The 20,453-nt window shown below is 41.1% G+C and overlaps 1 protein-coding gene across 3 annotated transcripts in view; it reads left to right on the top strand.

The window, feature by feature from the left end:
• The window catches only part of ksr2 (kinase suppressor of ras 2), an 82,973-nt gene that overhangs the window by 12,516 nt on the left and 50,004 nt on the right, over positions 1-20,453 (top strand). For 2 of the 3 annotated variants that reach the window (XM_076104545.1, XM_076104544.1), the window contains exons 2-5: positions 1,608-1,748; positions 2,155-2,305; positions 10,706-10,741; positions 11,635-12,136. In XM_076104545.1, the coding sequence (XP_075960660.1) occupies positions 1,608-1,748; positions 2,155-2,305; positions 10,706-10,741; positions 11,635-12,136 (830 nt within the window). The remainder of the gene's footprint in view (positions 1-1,607; positions 1,749-2,154; positions 2,306-10,705; positions 10,742-11,634; positions 12,137-20,453) is intronic. The other variant, XM_076104546.1, reaches the window with a different exon arrangement.

Below are 20,453 nucleotides of genomic sequence, written 5' to 3'. Positions count from 1 at the left end.
GTTTACATGACGGCATAATTTAACGGTTGAGTAACTCAAATGCGTCACCAGGGATTTGGTTTCACTGATAATCTCCTCCACAGGATGCAATGTTATGATAATCAGGTTAATCATTTGTGTGCATTGAAGTGGGCTCATGAAACCTAAAGGGGATGCAATTTTGGAATCACAAAATGTATCAAAGTGTGAATCATTTCCTGAAATCCATAATAGTTTAGTTTGTCGGGGACACAGTGTTTACGCTCTGACAACTTGGGTTCAGAAGCATATAAGATATTTATTATGGTTGCATAAATCATGAAACGGTCAGAGGTCAGGTCAGTACAAGTGAGCCACAGAATATTGCTGCCAAAGACGATGGGATTCAGTGTATTTGTGTATACTTATGGCTGCAGGGGATGAAAAGGTCTGTCTATGGTTTCTCAACTTACATACTGCTAGAATGTTTACTTTTATTTAACCATTTAAGTCCCATCTCAAGCTGAAACTTCTTTTGCAAGAGCAACCACGCCATTATGTCAGTATGAAAGGTTGTATGTATGTAAAAATGATGTTTTAACACCTCAACGTCTCTTACTGATCTCACCAGGAACAGATTTCTGTGTGAACCATTTTCTTCCAAAATTTTAATCGACATCAAATCTGTTGCCACAGTTTAACTCTATCCTACATTTTTAACAGAATCAAGCTTTAAAATGCAACAAAAATAGTCAAAACATCAGTGTTTTTTTGTTTTAATTGTATTTTGTATCAATGTAGTTGAACCCCAAAATGTCCAGTTGCTGGTTTGAAATCTATCGAGATGAGGCTCCACCAAAACACCTGATTCTGTTACAGAAAATGTGTTTTCCCTGTAGAACAGCAGTTGGTTGCATCCATACACTTTAATATAAGTCTATATGAGCTCACCAGGTACAACCACAGCTTTCAACCACTAGCCACTGAGCAGCTCTACTGGAGTGGACACGTGTTGAGTAATCTTAGTGGTGGTTGAGGGAACAGAGAGTGTTGCTCTGGTTATTCAGCCTGTTCATGGATTTCAGTGACTTGGCAGTAAACACTGTGCATTTCTGACTGAAATGAAGTGAAAAAAATGAATTATTGAGATTATTAATAGTGAACACATGTGATATCAGTATTTAAATAATTTTCTTCTCCAGAACAGTCAGCTATTCTTGCCTTGATGTAACAGGATGCAATAGCATTTAATACCTTACAGCGACTTTGTTCTTATTGGCTTTCTATTCTTTGTCGGTCTTGTTTGTGATTAAAACAGGTCAGCTCTTCAGGACAGGCCCAGTCTCTGATTGAGAACATATTTCATGTTTTAGTGCTAAAAAATGAATCAAGTCAGTTTACTTTTCAAATGATATTCAACTTTGCTAATTAAAGGTGTTTTCATGTTTGCATTTCCCTGGTTTGCACCAGATTTTTCTCTGTTTCTTTATGTTCTACAGTACATGCAGTTGTATTTTAGACAAACTATCAGAAATCATTAATTATTTTACGTGGAAAGATGAAAATGGGACAAAAGGGTTCATCGGCATTACAGAAAGTGTAATGTACTTGCAGCCCTCCCTCACTGTGTCTGTCCCTCTTGTTCTCAGGGGAAGTTGGTGAAGTACTTCAGCCGCCAGCTGTCCTGCAAGTGCAAAGTGGCCTTAGAGGAGCGCAGCGTCGAGCTGGAGGACTTCCCTCGCCTCGGCCACTGGTTCCGCATCGTCAACCTGAGGAAGGAGGTCACACAGGTAATATGTCCTGTTTTAAAGAGACGCTCATCTTCTCTCCCAAAATTACAATGTGAGAATGTAAGAGGATGTCGCTCAAATCAAAACCCGGGTATCTTATGTACAGATCAGCGCTGTCGGAAAAAACACCCCCTAAAGATCTGATGCCTTTGAATCATTTTCATAATCATCAAACCATCCGGTGACTGCTTCTGTCTTTTATGGAATTATCTGCATTTGTTATGTAATTGTTCCATTAATGATCTATTAATGCTTCAATTTCCAGGCATTTTTGCTCAATTGACAGATGTCCTTGGCCATTACAGTCAGCCATGATGTTTGAAGCTTGTTTGGTTAATATGAGAGCGTAACAATGTGTGTTGTATCTTATGTCACGTGTTTGCTTATGTGTGTGTGTGTTTTGCAGGAGATGAGCCCAGGCGAGGTGACCCTGGAGGGCCTGCTGGAGAAGAGCGAGGAGCAGGTGTGTGAGCTGCTGCAGAAGTTTGGTGCCAACGAAGAGGAGTGCGCCCGACTCAACGCCTCCCTCTCCTGCCTCGGAAAGGCCCACCAGCTCGGTAAGGGTCCACCCGACATACACAGAGATGAGCTCACACATCCATAGAAACACCAGCCTTTAAATGTCCTGAAAGGAAAGTACGAGCGTCCTTTAGAGTTATCACTATTTACCACTACTACGTGTAAAAGTACATTCCTTATTCATTTAAAATGGTGTTTAGCACAGTAAAGGCTAAACCAGGTAAAACAACAAATGAAACCTAAAGGTGCATAAAATAATATTTCAATTTTGTAAACGTATGTACGATAGGAGCATTAGGAGACATCTGTTCATATAACACTAATGTCACATCACAAACATAGTATATACTACCACATTATACACATGTAATATAGAGTTCAGATTGTGTTTGTGTCAATGATGCAGGTATTGAAAAAGAAAGCTTTGTTAAGACTATTATCCACACATCTACATAATGAACTACATGTAATGGTTGCAGTTTATTATGTCATGACACAAAGAAACAAGGTTTATTAGTGATCTGTGATGTTACTTTTGAATTCTTCAAAACATATATATTTATTTATGATGTTTTTGTTTATGGACTGTGAAATCAATACTAAAATTGACAGCAGTCATCAACTGTAGTTTGATGCATGTTGTGCATTTGTTAACATAAAGGTAAGAATTCATAGGATTTAACAAAAAAGCTCATTTCTGATTTCAGTCAGAAAGCTTTGCTTTATTTAACCCGGCATTCATACAGTTTAAAACCATTACCAACTGTTTGATTGTCATATGTTAGTCAGTCCTAGAGGTGAATGCTCAGTACTGTTCATGTATCTGTAGGTGGCACTGTTGTCTTCATATGTTCAGTCACAGTAGTTCAGCCCTGCTCTTTATTCTCAACAATCTGTAAATTAAACTGAATCACTTGTGTGCCAGACGGTTCATGTTTTTATCAGAAATCAGACGCCACCTGTTTAGAGCAACAGCTTTCATGGTGTCGATAAATACCTGCTACGTTATTATGAATCATCATTACAGCAATCATTGGTGGCAATTCAAAAGATTAGTGGGGTTTGTACATCAAATTCCTGCGTCACAGTCATGTGACCGTGTGAAATAATCAGTAATGGACTTATGTCAAGGAGGAACCCATGCGCCTGCATGGAAAAGTCAGCAAACAGTTTAAGCTTCTGTCTTTAATGAGTCAAACTGTTGAAGATGAAGCAAAAAGTCGTATGTCTGATGTTTTTTTTTTGCTCTTTTGTACGGTGGCCCTGAGAGTTCAACATTCTGCAAATTAGAAAAAAATGCAAATAGACGTGTGTTTTGCAGGAGATGAGCCCAGGCTCCAGCGTATGAAGAAACATGAAGACACACAGCAATTAGAAAAAATACAAATACAAATACAGAAGCTCACAACACAATGGAAGAGGACACTACAAAGTGCTGCACACGGCTGGGACACACTTGTTGTTGCCATAATTTGTGGTTTATGAGATTATTGATGTGGACTGTCGGTCAATGTGTTCGCATTATTCAGATATTATAGCTTGATAATTAACAAAAAGGCGGATGCTACGTTAACAGCAGATCAATTATCTGCAATAATATCTGAATCGTGCAATCACAATGCAATCACAATAAGCAAACATATTTTTTATTTAAGATCTATTCCAACATCTCGGATGGATAGCCGTCTTCAATAACTTCATGATCCACAAACCTCAACAACAAGCGTTGAATGTCGCAGCAGTGTGCACCACATGAATCCACTTACATTCAACCTGAGCAGAGCTCTAATCAGCCAGGCTCAGTGGAAACACCTGTATATGTTGTGGCTTTTACAAGACAGTGTGGGCTTGCTCAGGCATTTGCTGTGATGCCACAAGTGCATTTCTTTTGTTTCGTGGTTGCACACCAGGTGGCGTTACAGGCCGCACTTTGTTTTCAGTCTGGGCTTTTGCAATGATACAAATGAGCCAGAAGGGGGCAGTAGAACATCACCACAACTGGGCTGTTAGCTTTAAAAACAACCTTTTGTAAACCCGTTTGATAACATATCTGTTTCTCCTCCACACACACACACACGCACACACACACACACACACACACACACTGTTCTCTCACAATGAATAATTAACCAAATTAATGATGAGTAGTTTTTCTTCAATGTGCCCTTAACAAAACTGTATTTATTAAAAGAGTGTTTTATTAGAGGAGGTTTAACTTGGCTGTTCTTCAAAGCATTTTTTTTGTTGAAAAAGGATTCAGGCATTCAGACGAACAGTCTTTTAAAGCTCAGCCCTAAAAAACAGGCTCTTTGTGATTCAGCAGGTACCCACCCAGCTGGCCTCTCCAAATATTCACACCTCTCTGCTGCTCATTTTCTGGAGTTGCTCGCCACCTGTGTGCTTCTCTTACTTCCTCCCTTTCTGTCTCATCGGCATGAGTGGGGATGGAGGCGGTTGTTGTTGTGCAGAAAGGCGGACAGCCAGGCAGGCGTCCTCTGGCAGAGTCCGTCAGGGGGTCCCAGCCGCCCATGCCTCAGCCCAGCTGGGTTCAGACCAGTCAGGCCTCATGGCGTCTCTGGAGACCAGCTCTCTTTTTGCCTTCACTGTCTAGGACTTTGGCTATATTCACACTTTGTTTCTCCCCAGTTTCCTCTTGCACCTGATTCCGAATCAGAATGAGGGGGAAATAATCCAGTTTGGAAATAGCAATAACTAAATCTTATGTCATTTATCTGATCTGGACCTTCATAACCTGATGCTCCACAGCCTCCCTCACATTTAGTGGCATAAAGTGGCTATGACCAGCCTGCCTACTACAACTATAGCACAACCAGCTTACAGAAGATATTTGTCCAGCTGCTAACTGTCTTCTTCTTAAGGCACCAACCCGATGCCCTCTCGTCTCACTACAATCCTGAAATAGAGAAACACTGTATGAACGAGTTATCGGCAGCTCTTTCCTGTAGAATTTGTAGGAACATTGTTTCCTACTTTTTTAACAGGTCTGTCATCTTATTCTTTAGCCCTGCCCTTTAACAGACTGACATTTTAAAATGTTTCTTAGCATCTACGCGTCATTTCTAGCAGTTACAGCTAGTATAGCTGAGCATGAAGGTTCATTCTTGATCTGGGAAACAGTAGCGCGGCAGAAACAAAAGATCTTAACTCATTGGTGGTCAAAAATGATCTGTTGGGAATGGCCTTCTTGATCCATCTCTGGCCTTTCTGACTGGTTTTCAATTTGAATGTAGTGTTCTCAGACAGCTTGTCTGTTCCCTGTGATTATCCAGGCGCTGTCCGTGGTCCTTACCGTTGACCTGTAAAGTGTTTCTTACAGCATGACATATCCTACTCCAGTTTTCCTCACAGGGGAGTTGCTGTCTTTAAGTTGCAACAACAACGATCCTAAGGTGTTAAAGCGCTGACTCCTTGTGACTTGAAGACTCTGGTCTCACCAGGATGTGTCTGGGGCTCCCTGTTGGTTTAGCAGTGTCCGTTCTGGTCTTAAGAAGAACCAAAACTGGTCACAGCATCGACTAGGACTGTCGCTTGTTGAATGATTCCTCGCCAAAATGCTCACATTACTTTTTAGATTTGTTGTCATGACTATCGATACAGCACAGCTATAGTTTTATATCCTGTATGGACAAAACCGTGAAGGTCTGGGCTGTTTTTGTATTTCTCTGCGTTTGTTTAATTTCGTCACCGTCTACTTCTCTTTCCTCTCCTTCTCCTGTCTTTATTTTATTTTATTGTTCGTCCTTTTATTCGCTCATTGCCTCAACTGTACCCCCCTCCCTCACTCCGCTCTCCCAATCTCTGGCTCTCCAAAGTCAGGGGTCTGGCCACAAAGAGCCACTAATGGGCTCTCTAAAAAGGGGGCTGGCTAGAGATGTGTGAATGCACCACGGCGCCACCGCCACCACACGGAGCGGTGCGAGGCACTTTCAGCCGAGAGAAATACATGCTGTGTGGCAGCGTTCTTCATATTCTGACCCAGATGGAGCTCCGAGAGGGAGATATGTCATCGGCGTGTGTGTGCACGTGTATATTTATGTATATGCGAGACTAAAAGGCATGCATGTATTTTTAAAGGTTACACCGCCACATGAGAGCGTTTAGTACCTATACACTGCTTAGCAAAAAGCAGAGGATGTTCTTACATCTTGAGTCTTTTTAAAGAGTTATATTTTTCTATTAAAAATCTGGAGGTTGTTGCAAAAGATATATTCCACCATCATGAATAAGAAGAGCACAGAAGAGGATTTACAGATTTATGCCACATGTTTTTTAGTTTTTATTCCAAAGAAAATATGTTGATCCAGTTTATGAGTCATCAGGAATTATGTTAAAATTGGCAGACATGGACATTCATATACGTTACAGTCTTGGCAGTTATATACATCACATAAGCGGAGCAAAAGAGAACACAACGAGTGAATGTATGTTGCTCGGTGGTGTAATGGTGGAGGAAGGAAACTAATGCGAGTTAATAGAATTTTTCACTACAGGCTCTTGGGATTGCAGTCCACGAGTCGCGATGAGGATGAGTCATACGATTCAGAGGCAGCCGGTCGGTCCTTTGTGCTGCAATATACACACATTATCCAGCCCGCCCCTGTAGACAAGTCCACACACACACACACACATACACACACACACACACACACACACACACACACTTTCATATGGACAATTTCTTGAATATGAGTTCAGGCTTGATCAGGCTAATAGTGTTGATCTTTGCTTAGCACGACAGGTCTCCTCGGTGCCTTAGCTTTAGTAATCTTTGATAGCAAAAAGGAATGTCCCCGTGCCCTTCTGACAGCTTTACATGCGTACAAACACCTAATTGGCTTCAAATGCCATCATCAGGAATAGGAGACGAAGAAAGGCAGAGGAGAGGGAGGCACAGAATATGAGAGAGAGAGCAGATCGGGGGAGAGGGAAGGGAAGTGAAGGAGGCATGTGGGGGAGAAAGGACGCGGAATAACATGAGAGAAAATTAGGTTGAGAAAAAGAGGCAGTGACGACAGGAGGTGAAGAAGAAACGTTGTCATGTCGAGAAGAAAAGAGCAGATGCACCAGGGAAGGAAAACAACCAGGAGAAGCATTGACCGAACCCCCAACACCCATCTTCCTGAACACCCCTGGGTGGTCCTTCTTGGCCGTTTACTAATTAGCAGATTCTAACGTAGAGTCCCACTGATTACACTGCAAGAACGTCCTTAACCCTCAACTTAAAAGAGTCGAGATTAAAAAGGGACGCTGCAACTATTGAACGCAAAAGAATCCTGTTTACTCTGGCAGTAAGATAAAACCAGCTAGTGTCCTGGTGGCATTTCACTGCCATTTAGCCCAAAGAAGCAACACCTCTAGAGGTAATTAGTCCAATTATGAGGCTGATATCTGCCTTTCTCAGAGCCTCACCGCGCATTTAAAGATTGTGTCATTAATGATGTCGCTTTTGTGCCATTTGCATTAATCACCGCAGAGGAGAAGCTTAACGCGTCAGGTGCATTGTTTGGTTTCGACAGTTGATGCGGAGATGCAGGCTTTTCAGGCGAAAGGAGAGAACGGAGGATTGATTATGATGTGACTCCAAAATTACCTCTGAAGTTATGCAAAAATGCAAACAGCATTTGCTAATACCAGTGTTGTGGTACTCTGGGTCTCGAGAAGAGAGATCCACCGATGCCAATACTTAAAGAGAGATTGACGATCGAAACTGTTGGGTCGGCCATCGGTCACATTTACACACCTGTGCCGCTGCAGCTCGACAGTATTACGTCGGCACACGGCGGCACAGACGGTAGCGTCAGGTGGTGACATTTGGTTGCTCGCTCAAAGCGTCAGCATTTGTTGTAAAGTACGAATTGGAATTAGTTATAATATTAGTTCAATATTAGAGAAAAGTAGCAATAAAGTAAAAGAAAAGTAATGATGTAATGTGAATTCAGCAGCAATAGATAAACCTAAATGTATTAAAGAGTTCTATCGAAGCCCTGCATGGAAAATAACTTCTAAAACTTGCTTTTTAACAAGCACGAGCCCCACAAATTAACTTAAAGAGAACTTGAGATCACGTGAAACAAGAAGATTCACAAGTCAAGTCTTGTTACTATTTCACTGGAGCGGTTGCTAAGATACTAGTGCAGTTGATGAATTGATTCATTACTTGAAGCAACAGTTTCACGAGTGTGATTAAAGTTCATTGCTTCCCTCGCAGAGAAATTTAACTTGGGTTTCAGCTTGATACGAGCCATCAAAAGGCATTTTGAAAGCGTGGCATGCAGGAAGATAATTACCAAAGGGAAGCTTCATCATTTAAATCAAAGGTTATTGGTCGACGTTTTTCATGAACTATCTTGCTAATTCTGAAATTGGACAGTACAAATTGGCAACTCGTGTGTCGGGTGTTAAGACGCTCTAGACTGGACTAAAAGCAACCAGCTTTTCTCTTGCCTCTCATCTGTATTTTGGAATCTTGGTGGTTTGAACCCTTCAATGGCCGTCGTTCACGCGGGGTCAAGCCGAACTTTTACATTTCTGAGTAGCTTGTTGTGGTTTTACTCCTGCTAATAAAGGAGGCTTGATTGAGCATCCCTCTCGTTCTTTCTTTACATACGTGGACGATCTTGTGGGCCCTCTCGTCCCTTCTGCATCTCGATGTCTCCCTGAAGGGGTTTTCAGGGTTGAGATGGCGGCCTCTTAATGCGGGTTCAGGCTCAAGTGTGAGCTCGGTCCTCAGGCAGCCACACCGAGAGCAGAGCGGCAGCGACGGCTTCACTCGAGAGACCCTGCTGACTAATATCCATAGGCTTGAATTACAGTTGTCAACAAGGAGCATACATTCCAGAGACTAATCCTTGTAAATGTGATATGTGTTTCTGGAGCATCAGTCAATGTAAAATATAGTAATGTGGCTACTTTTCTTCAAACGTAACCTCTCAAGTTTTGTATTTCACATTATAGAGGATCGATGTCTATGTCTTGAAAACCTGCAGGTTTCCATGACATCCGGAGAGACAACACAATGTTCACTGATTAGAAAAATATACTTCAGCCAGAGAGCAGAAATATCATAGTCTTATTTTTAAACATTGGTTTTATAGTGTTCTGTTTGGGTTACTTTTTTCCACATCCCTTCACAGGTGTTTGCTCCTGTTTGGTGGAGGTGTCGTATGTAAAACTACAGAGCCACAAATTAGGAGTTGCTGCTGATTTTTGGCCTAAACTGACTGTTACAAATATTTGTTCTAAAGAAACCCACATTGGTTTGTTGGACGCCCTGTGTCTATTTCTGTAGCTCGCTTTGAAAGCTCGCAATGGACGAGTAACGGCTGATTTGTGAAGCTGAAATGAGGAGTTATCTCCACGATACCTCCTCATTTCACCCCGAAGACCTAAATACGGTGCCAGCTGACTGGAGTTCTCTGCCATCATTGCGGTTGTTGTTAAATTATTCCTTGTTCAGTTTGACCCAACTTTACATTTAATTTACAGTGAATGAAAGTGACTCCTGTCAGTGTGTGCCAGGCACTTTTACCTCAGAACAACGGATGTCCAAAGTCCTCCCACTTTGCTATTCTATTCAAGAAGACAACACGGGACATAACCTTTTCTTTTAAGGTCCTCTGAGAATCAGTCAAAGAACTACATTCATCTGCTGCAGTATTAACAATTATTACACCCTGCCAGCCGCAGGACATTGACTACACCACTGTTAATACAAAATATTTCAGTAGCGCTAAACATAACGCTAAACATAACCTTTGGTGAATGAAAACTTGCATAATCTTTTTTTGGGGAGGTTTAAATAAGAATTTTTAAAGTGTATTTATAATAAAAAAAAAAAACGAGATCCTTGAAAGTCCCTGCATTTTATGTCCCTTGTGTCTTTGCAGTCGTCTCTTCCTCACAGCTCGTCGTTCCTCGCGGCCTCTTCTTCATAACATTACAGAATAGGAAAGGCCGCTGGCTTTTTCCCCCAGTTGATCAACTCCACCGGGACCTTTTATGGGAGATATTTCCCGTGCTTCATTTGATGTTGCTGGTGTTGATATTGTGTTTGAAGTTCGTGTTTTTGATGCTCATAGTTCCTCAGAGACATTAAGATAATGACGCAAAAAAAAAAAGAAAAAAAAAAAAGTGAAGTGTTGTTGACAGAAATTTGCATTGAAAATGTGACTTGGCAATAGCAGTTTTTGAAGATGGTGAGGTAAATGTTGCCCAGAGTCATGTATGAGATGCTGCGTCTGCCGAGATGTACCCAAGGATCAATTCTACCAACATTATGTTTTGTTTTGCTGAACAGCCTCGTGGCTATACATACATAACTGCAGATGGAAAGACAAGTAGGATGCTGCAGACTTTTTCAGCTGTGTGTCTGCCATATCAATAAACACATTCTTATTTTTTTTTGTCTCTTTCTGAAGAACAACTTGAGGAGGATAAATTGCACAGTAATGGAGGTAAAGTATTGTCATCGGAGTTCAAAAACACTCATTTTGGCTGCTCACCTTCAATTATTTTGCATCTGCTGCTCTCTTCTGTCTCATTCAACAGAAAGTTTAGTTTGGGTAGAAGTCGGCTTGTGTTATGACTCATGCAGCTTTGACCTGTTCTGTTTTGGTGCAGTCCTCCATTTTTCTCGTTCTCTTTGCTCCATCCATTCATGCTTAATCTGCTCCACATCAACATATTTGAACACCACTGCGCTACGTGTTCCCATCAGATAACAGCGGCGTTAATCTTCATTACCTAAATTGAGCATATTTGCTGGTTGTGACTACCCGCCGCTGCTCTTACTGCTGCAATCAAGAAGTAGAGCTAATGGATGTTTTAGTATCAAGTGCATGACAAGAACCACTTTAGTTTAACACGAGACACCATATTACACAAAGGTGTTCCCCCAAATTATGAAATAATAACATATTTTCTCACTCACCAAAGTGGTATTCAGACTTTGAGACGTTATCCAATGAGATATCTACACTGGTGATACTAATTCAACAGCAACATTTTTACTTCATAAGAACAAGGTTTCAATAGTTTTCATAGGGACTAATTCTTCAGTATAAAGTAGTTCCAATGAAAGTTATGAGGTTAATGGAAAAGCTGTGATCAGCATGAACAAAAATCCATTTACCTCCATTTCATAGGTTTAAAGGTAGAAGGCTTACAGAGATGTATCTCAAAGCCCGGGCAGTTTCAACCAAAACTATATGCAAACTAAATTACAGATAAGCAAGGACTATGTTTATATTTATTTGTAATTGGTGTGAACATGTATTTTAAACAGTTTATCACAACCAGGTGTTCTGTTGCTGTTCAATCATTCTCTATCTCTGTGCTCTTCCAACAGGGAGCCAGGCGAAGCAGGACTGGTCCATCCAGTGGCCCACCTCTGAATCAGGCAAAGAAAACACTCCGGTGTGCCAGCCAGAGGTCAGTCAGTGGATCCAGTACCAGCTCTCCCAGAGCCCCAAAGTCCAGTCCAAGTACAACCAGCACATGTGCCACAGCCCCCAGGCCCTGGCTCCCCCTTTATATGCCGATCGACTGACCGTCGACAGCCCAGCCACAGGGCTCTTCCCTCCCTTGGACTTTGGTCATCGCTCCCTGCCCCCGTCGCCCCGCCAGAGACATTTTGGCCACACACCTCCTCGGACTCCCTTGGTGGTCAACACCATGACCCCACCTGGCACTCCCCCAATGAGGCGAAGGAACAAAGTGAAGGCCCCGGGCACGCCTCCTCCGCCGAGCCGCAAGCTCATCCATCTGCTGCCGGGCTTCACCGCACTGCACCGCAGCAAATCCCACGAGTTCCAGCTGGGGAACCGCTTGGATGACGCACAGACACCAAAGTAAGTGATAACCTCTGGATTTTTAATGACAAACAGGTTTATTAATGCAGGAAGGAGAAGTAGACAAAAACATATGTTGTATTCCGATGTTATTATATGCTTATAAGATGAAAAACACAAAATAATGTACATATATATATATGGTGAAAAAAAACAGTCAAGCCTGTACGTCCGTCGCTACTGAAACTCCACACTTCTATGGTCTCCTAAAGAACCACATCATGGTTTCATTGACATCATTTATCAGCTTTGTGTTATAGATCAGTCTGATCTTATAAAGTCTTGTGGAGAGCGAGGGCATTGATCGCACGTTAAGCGAGCGCTCTACCATTTCAAGTCCCCAGTGAACAGTCCTACATTGCACCGCAGCAAAAGTTGAGTAGTTGTTTGGTTTTTACGATAACACGCTGGGTGGTCACCTTAAAAACCAGACGCCAAAGAGGAGGTGGCTGACTGGTTAAGGTGGTGATGGACTCTCACATGTACTGAGACAAAACCTGATGAGTCCAATGACTCACAGTAACACAAAAATGCTGCCTTTTTCCTTTCAATCTCACTTTTCCAGCAGTTTTTCTTTGCATAATCCCCAAATAGAAATGTGCGTTGTTTACACATTTGTAAAGATATTAAATCATATTTCACGTCTTGCTATTTGAAAATGAATTGATTTTAAACAGCATACCTAGCGTTAGAGACAATAATAATCAAGGGAGGAAGTATGCGGATCCTTTACTTGAGTAAAAACTACTCAAATACGAGTAAAAGTCCTGCATTGAAGATGCCACTAAAGTATGTAAATATTATTAGCCAGTGTGTCAAAAGTAAAAGTACTAAAAGTTTAGAAAATGTGTTTGTGATTGGAAGGAAAATGATGCGGAAGCATCAACAAAATGATGCCAAATATTCTTGTAATTTAGGACTGAGGCAGCTTGGTTTTTATTGCACGCATTTGTTTGTTGAAATTATCTTGTTTATAAAGTTTCATGGAGACAATATTTAGAGTTGCTGTCGGTCAGTCAATTTCGGCAGATGGCCTGCCTGAAGCGAACATTGAGAGATTCAGTCCTCTCTCTCTCGCTCATCTGTACAAGTTCTCACGACGTAATTCCATCTGATCCATGTAGCACAGAAAGGAGGTTAGGGCCCCACCTTCCCTTTCAGTAGTTCTCGAGCATAATCTTCCACCAGAGCCCAATCAGATTAATTCCTGCATGGGAGGACATCATTGCCCATAAAGAACCAACGGCCTGTCGGTGGAGATAAGGGGCCCCGGGCTGAGTTCCTGATCGGCCATGCCTGTGTCTGGTGCTATGCTGATCAGATTTGGCCACAAACAGGGTCCACCACTGCGAGGTAATCAGGAACCAGAGTCCGCCTCAGGAGAGCTGCACTCATTTTGATAATGCCATTAGATGACAGTGCCCTATCACTGCTACACTTGGTAAGTTAATATTTGGGAGTCGTCCCCTGCTTTCACGATGGCCATCTGGGTTATAGTTGGTGTGTGCTTGGTTACATCCACACATGTCCATGCACGCCGGTGTGTGCATCTGTATCTGCACAGTGAGGGGTGGATCATAGCTGCGGTGAATAGGCTCAAACGGCATTAGAGAATTGATTACCGGTCCCTGAGCGCTGATAGACTGCAGGCTGTAAGTTGAGCCCCTGTAATCAATGGCCTGTGTGTGCCTGGAAATGTTGCAACTCATTGAGACGGGGCAGATCTGCTGGCTTCTCTGATAGCCAAGTACCTCTCGTAATACATCATAATTGGTTGGAGGATGGTGCTGGCAAGCATCAAGTTGGTGGTTCAGTTCTGGCGTGAGGCTCTCATCCTTGTTTGCTTCTTATCTGCATGCGCGAGGGAATTGGCTTCGTTGCAAAGTTGGTGTCTGCTTTTTCCTTGATGCAAGAGTACATACCTGGAGTTAGAAGACTGAAAGTTCGTAACATACTATATTTTCTTAAATCATGCATTGAGATTGAGATAATAGGTAAAAACGATTTATCGCCCAGCTCTACTTCCACAGATTAAAAACAAAATGCAAAAATTTCACAACAGCAAACCAAACCCTGAATAAAATATCTAAAATATTATAGAAAAGGCTAGTTTAATGCTGCTTTTCTGTGATTCCTGATCCCTTCCATACTACCTGTATTTCCCCCGATTACCAAGCTCACGGTTTTAATCAGCTCTCAGTGCTCCTTAGGTCTTTATTTCCTCTTGCTTAATTAACCAGGGATTACCCTCTGACCCCAAGAGACATTTCTCTCCCTTTGTCTTAATGAGCTGCATAATACAGCACAAAGACTATGTCGCTGAATGTGCAAGAATGCCCAGTAACTATGTTGAAGAGAAACTGAGGTTTGGTTTTGGCACTGACAGATGAGTGACATTTTATTTTATGAAATGTAATAATTGCCCATTGTCCTTTTGCTTTGGAAACATTCAACTAATTACATTACATTTAAAAAAAAATAAATATCAACTTATAAAAGATGACTTAATTGCTGTTCCACACGTTATACATGGACATATGAACGTTAGTTAATTGTACTCGCTTTGCTGGAGCATTTTCTCCTTTTGGTATGCTATAGTCACAACAATCTGAAAACTGGAGAAATTACACTAGTAACTCTAGAAAACATATTTTGTAAGGTTGGCTACGTTCTGCTTTGTCACTAAAGTTGCCTTCAAGTGCTTTCAGGGCATCCGGCCTTTCCAATGAGTAATAACCTTCATATTAATGTTTATTCGTCTTCAGCCGCACAAGATGTTTTTCAGATACTGTACCTGATTGTCTCAGCAATCATGATTTGAAAATTGTTTCCAGACGCTTCTATTGTAAAAACTCAGCAAACACTCCGATATACCTGTGCAGACCTTCATCTTCTCCCTCATGGCTTTGTTCTTCTTGGTTTAATGGGCTTTTCTGTGAGATAATGTGTTTCCCTTTCAGCCTGCAGAAAACCGCAGGCTGGTTTCTATCGCCCGTAGGAATAATGAGCAAATTGCCTCCTTACCAAATGTGCTCAGTAATATCTATAATTCCAAGAAAACCTCACCCTGAGATGAAACCACCGCCAATTCTGCAAGTTGTAATGCATAAGAAAGCAAACTTTCACCTGTGTGCGGGAATTGTTAATCTTCTTTCTCATCACCTGTCAAGTGCAAGTCCAAATATATTCAGTTGTGTTTCAGCCCTGGTTTGGTCCTCCGTCTACTGACGAAGATATTTGGGTCTGTTTGGCTCACTACAGTAGACTCGATATGGTAATTCTCGGTTGACCCTCGTTTTCTAAGGCAGCACAGAGCTGTAGAGTGAGACGTTGATTCTCGGGAGGATTAGCAGCACTTGCTCCACATTTTCCTTCAAAGATGTTGCTTTATGGAGCTTTAAACTTTACCCAGGAAGAAGAATTTAAGAAGAGGGATACATGTTTGATTATATACTGTATGCCCATCACAGTTTCTCCTCTCTTTGTCTATAGCCAAGTTTCCATTCAATTGTCAAGCAAACTTTTGAAATTTTGCAAAAAAAAGACTCGACTGGTTTGGAATGAATGAACTCGGTGTTAGTTTTGTCAGGAGTTAGCGCTATAGGCTGCTCATGGCTGTAAACCGCCAGTAAACAGAGTAGAAGAAGTAGAGGTTGCAAACTGAAAACAAAACAAGTCGACTTGGCCATCGAACCATCTACATGAGAAAAATGGAGGGAGGCCGTCAGGAATTTGTTTGCATTGGGTTTTAATTGTTCTGTCACGTTAGCTAGTATCGGCCATATTTCATGGTGTCCGGAGGCAAAGACCAGCATTTTTCATGCTTCTATCAGAGGAAGGCAGCAATAGCGGGAACAGCGGATCAGTGGAAGTTAAATGTTCGTGGCAAAGGCGTTTCCATAATCCACATCGCGCATCAACTATTATCTGATAAATGCAAAAACCATCTCAAGCCAAATTTGTTATCAAATGTTTCCATTTCCCTTCAACTTTGTAAAAAATATCCTGATTTGCTTAATAGTCCTTTAATTGACAGCAACTGAACTAGATAGATACTGAGCAGATTCTTCTTGTTCCTGTGGTAATGACTCAGGCTCTTGATAGGCCAAATTTAAAAAATCACATTTAAATACTGATTTACTTTGTGTTTTGTACAATGAAGCCATTAAGTGCCTTCTCTTTTTGTCGTGGGAGTAGAAGTTTCTCTATTAGGAATCCCAGGCTGCAAACGGTGCAAACAGTGCAGACCTCAAACACTCAATAAGCAAATTAAACCAAAATGAAAACCATAGATTCTTAACGTTTTAGAGTCTCATGCCAGAAGCCCTTTATGTGAACCTAACTATTTGTTTGGTTCATTTGCGTCTGTGTCTAAAATGTGAGCTAACCTCATAGATACAAGATTGAAGATGTTGACATTTGATAGCCAGATGTTCCTCATGCTTGAAAAGGCCAACACAATGAAATGAACATCGATCACAGCAAAAACGTGTTAACAATGTCAATGATTTCTCAAATTCTGATGAAGTCACAATAAGAGGGAAGTTGTAGCTCAGTGGGTAGAGGTTTGACCAGTAGATTGGTGTCTAAACACAAAGGGTCATACACCCATGAATTTGACACATCCTAAGCATGTAGCAGAAGTCAAATTTCATGAAGTTCTATTTTTTACATAAAGAAATAAAGTATTTTTTTTTCAATAATAGATTCTTACCCAAAAAGTACGCAATAGAAATGGACATTTTTTATTTAAATTTCCTCCAAAGGATACAAAAAGAAGATTTGCTTTTGGATCTACATGATTTCAAATACAACCCATGATCTTTAAACTAACTAATCTTAACAAAAAGGATCATTTATTTGGAGTTAGTCGCCAAGCTAGAGATGCTAATTCATTTTTTTGGGACCGATAGTCAATACCCTCATTAATCGATCATTAACTGTTAACTGACAAGATAGGTGCCCTTCATGCAGGGGTGCTGTGGTGCCTAACAAGCAGCAGAGCTGCAACGATTACCTGATGCACAAACGGCTTAAATACATCAGATTTGTGATGTTGGGCTAAACAAATTGAATTGAAAATTAAATGTATCACCAGCTGCATTGTATATCCAAAACAGAGTCCCCAGTTTACCCGTCTGGGAGAGTTAGAAGCCACGACTTTGCATTCATCGTTTTGGACACATGCAGCCACTTTCCCAGTAAGTGTCCACCGCATCATTTAGTTTAGCTGTGAGGCCGCCAGAGTCTTGTAAGCCGGGCATATTAATCGTTCAAAATTCTTATTGTCTGTCGACGGTTTCTTATTTACATCCCAAAACACAAAATCACAATGTCCTGGTCATCGGTCCAAAGAAAACAGGTACTTTCTCTCAACACATCCATCTTGGAAACGTGTTTTCCCAGATGGTATTTGCCACAGATGGTATTAAAGAGCACACATGTATGGGATCAATACAGTGCCAATATTGCTGTTAGTTTTGGTGTGATGACTGTCTGCCGGCGCACCGTGAAAATGTCATCAAATCAATGTCAACCCAACGTGACATGATTGATTACCTCCAGTATGAAATCTATTTTGAAATCCTAGGAAATACACTAAAGTTTAGCTCACTGGATGTTTCTGATTTAGTTTCTTCAAAACCTCCTTGTTCTGTTCATGTTTCTTAAAGAGACAGAACATTTTCTCTGTTAATACATTTTGATTAACGTCTTCTCAGTTGGGTGAGAATGGCTTAATGACGCCATCGTTTCCCCACGTTTGCTAATTGGACTTTGAAATGGGAGAATCAATTTCTGCAATCAATGCATTTCTACCCATCCCACTTAGCACCTGCAAACACTTAATCGCATACACAATGTACAGACTCACACAATCAGCAAATCAATCAAGCCAATAGTGCCGTTTTATGATCCTACAAATCATACTTTAATCTCTGTAGGTACCTTTTGTGCATTCCTGTTTGCGTTTCCACGACATATAGAAAGTAGTAAAGATTAGACAAAGAAATGTAGCCCAAAATGATTTGCACATAAAAACAGTGGGAAAAAATGAAAATAAACACACTTTAGATAAAACGAAATCATTTAGAATGAAATAAAAATAATAATAGGTTAAAAAATAAGAAAATTCTGGGTTTTGGGACTGTGTAGAAAAATGTTGATTATAATCGGAATCGGCAGGTCAGACTTGTAAAAAATCTGAAACGGACAAGAAAATTGCAATCAATGCGTCTCTAAAACATAGCGAACTAGCCGCTCGCCGATCTCCCAGCTGGAGTTGTGTGCGAGTGTCGCCTGCAGGCGTACGTTACTTCAGCGTTCCTATTGGCCGGTGTAAATGCAGATCAAAAACAAAAACCTTGAAGGTATCTATTCTCGTAGGAGCTCCCCAGTGGGCAATTCCCCTCAGGGAGTCCCTAGAACGGTTTGGTCCAAAAAAACACGCCTATTATTACCTTCTGAAACGCGTTAAACAATATCTAACGACGTAGAAGTGTGTGCGGGTGGAATGTTTCTTTGAGACCTGTGATAGCTATTGTAACATGTTGATAGTTTAACTTAGGAAACACAAGTGCGCTGGATACCCAGCACCACTTAAACTTTAATTTTAAGCCAGGAGTGCAACAATAATTTTATTTAGCTTATTATGCAGCCTTTCCATCGCATCCTTCCGTCTCTCTCTGTGCCCTTTTCAAAGCGGAGAGGCTCTTTGGGATGGAGTGTCAATTAATGAACCTCGTTGTCTATGTTAATGAGTAACATGCGTGCGTGGAAAAGGCCAAGTGAGTTTTCATTCTGTCACAGTCCCACTCGGCACGTCACACCAAGATCATTTTTGGAAGGTGGGCGTGTTTGTTTTTCGACGCCCTCATGCCTTGCCTCCCCTTCCCTTCCCCCCCGCCCCGTCAGTGGAAGCGGTAATATCATATAGTTAATGCCACCTTATGAGACTTTCACAGCTTTTTGAATGTTAAGCACTTTCCTATTGAATTGGATGTTTGCTAATAAATCACATGGCGCCGGGGGTTGGCATGATTCACCCTCTGCTTCTCTCAGGGTAATTCTACCATGCAAACCTCAGGGGATGCAAATTTGCATCCATTCCATGACTAATTTAGCTGTTTGCTTTCACTGAGCTGGTGTACAAAATCATATATTTCTCTCCCCTTTTCCTTTCCCCTTTCTCTCTCTGTTTCCTTTTCTTTCTGTCCTCTCCCCTCTCATTATGCGTCTCTTTTGAGAACCTGTCAATGTGTTATTTCACCGTCATCCATAACATCTACCAATTCCCACAGAAAATACTTTTTCTTTTGAGGGGGTCTAGTTTTCTCAGTGGTGCGAAGAAAGGGTTGTGACAGTGTTGACTGAGATCAAGGGTTGAATATCACTGAGAGAGAATGGAAGCTATGAGGTGTTAGATACTTAAAGAGAAAATCTGTGATCTAAATGTAAAAAGAAATCGGTGAACCCTTGCACAGGACCTTACTTTCAAATAGATTTTCAGGCGTTTTAATACAAGGACAAATAACAGTAGACCCGCAACTAAATATCGACATTAACGTTTTCTTATCTGATGCTGTTAAAGGTTAGTTTACATCAGCAACAGTAAAATATATCTATATTTTCAATTATGACGTAACCAGAACTACACAAAAGCTGTTCTTTTTCATTTAGAAGTCAAACTCAAATTCATGCATTTAAAATAAAAAAAAATTGGTTTGGTAAGAGATGAAAATGAAGCACGTAAGCACTACGTATTAATGAGATATAACATTTAGAAGAAGGCAAACAACACCACAAGGTGAAGCAAGCCCATTGTTTTCTAGATCAGGATATCTCAGAGTGACTTATTGTGGTTATTTATTGGTCACGACAAAAAAATGAACTCTCGACCTTATTAAAATGGTTTGGAGAACAAATGACAATGGCCCTCAGCAGGAATAAAAACATGAATTACCACTCTATCCACTGACGAAGCCCTGTGATATGGTATAGCTATAGAACAAGATATTAAGTGGAGCTTTAGTTGGGATTCCAAGGTCAAGAATGAACTTTGATGCTAAACTTTTAAGCCAACATGGACAAGAAGTCCTAAAAGTGCTTTAGAGTTGCGACGTGAGAGGAAGTACAGTATCTCAGGTGCCTTTGGTTCAGGATGTTAAAGTTCCATTCACTTCCTCCAGGTGACTCCTGGTTGGAGCTCTTCTTTGGCTTGGACGTGCATGAAAACTCTTCCAGGCGAATTATCACAACAAAAGATTAAAAAAAATAGTTTTTAAAGTCCTCAGGTACAAGTCTGTGTGCACCAAAACTC

The sequence above is a fragment of the Anarhichas minor genome, unplaced genomic scaffold (assembly GCF_050575085.1).
Source record: "Anarhichas minor isolate MPS153535 unplaced genomic scaffold, ASM5057508v1 ptg000030l, whole genome shotgun sequence".
NCBI classification, from domain to species: Eukaryota; Metazoa; Chordata; class Actinopteri; order Perciformes; family Anarhichadidae; genus Anarhichas; species Anarhichas minor.
Note: the sequence above shows the minus strand (reverse complement) of the source record. Positions and strands in the feature narration are given on the sequence as shown.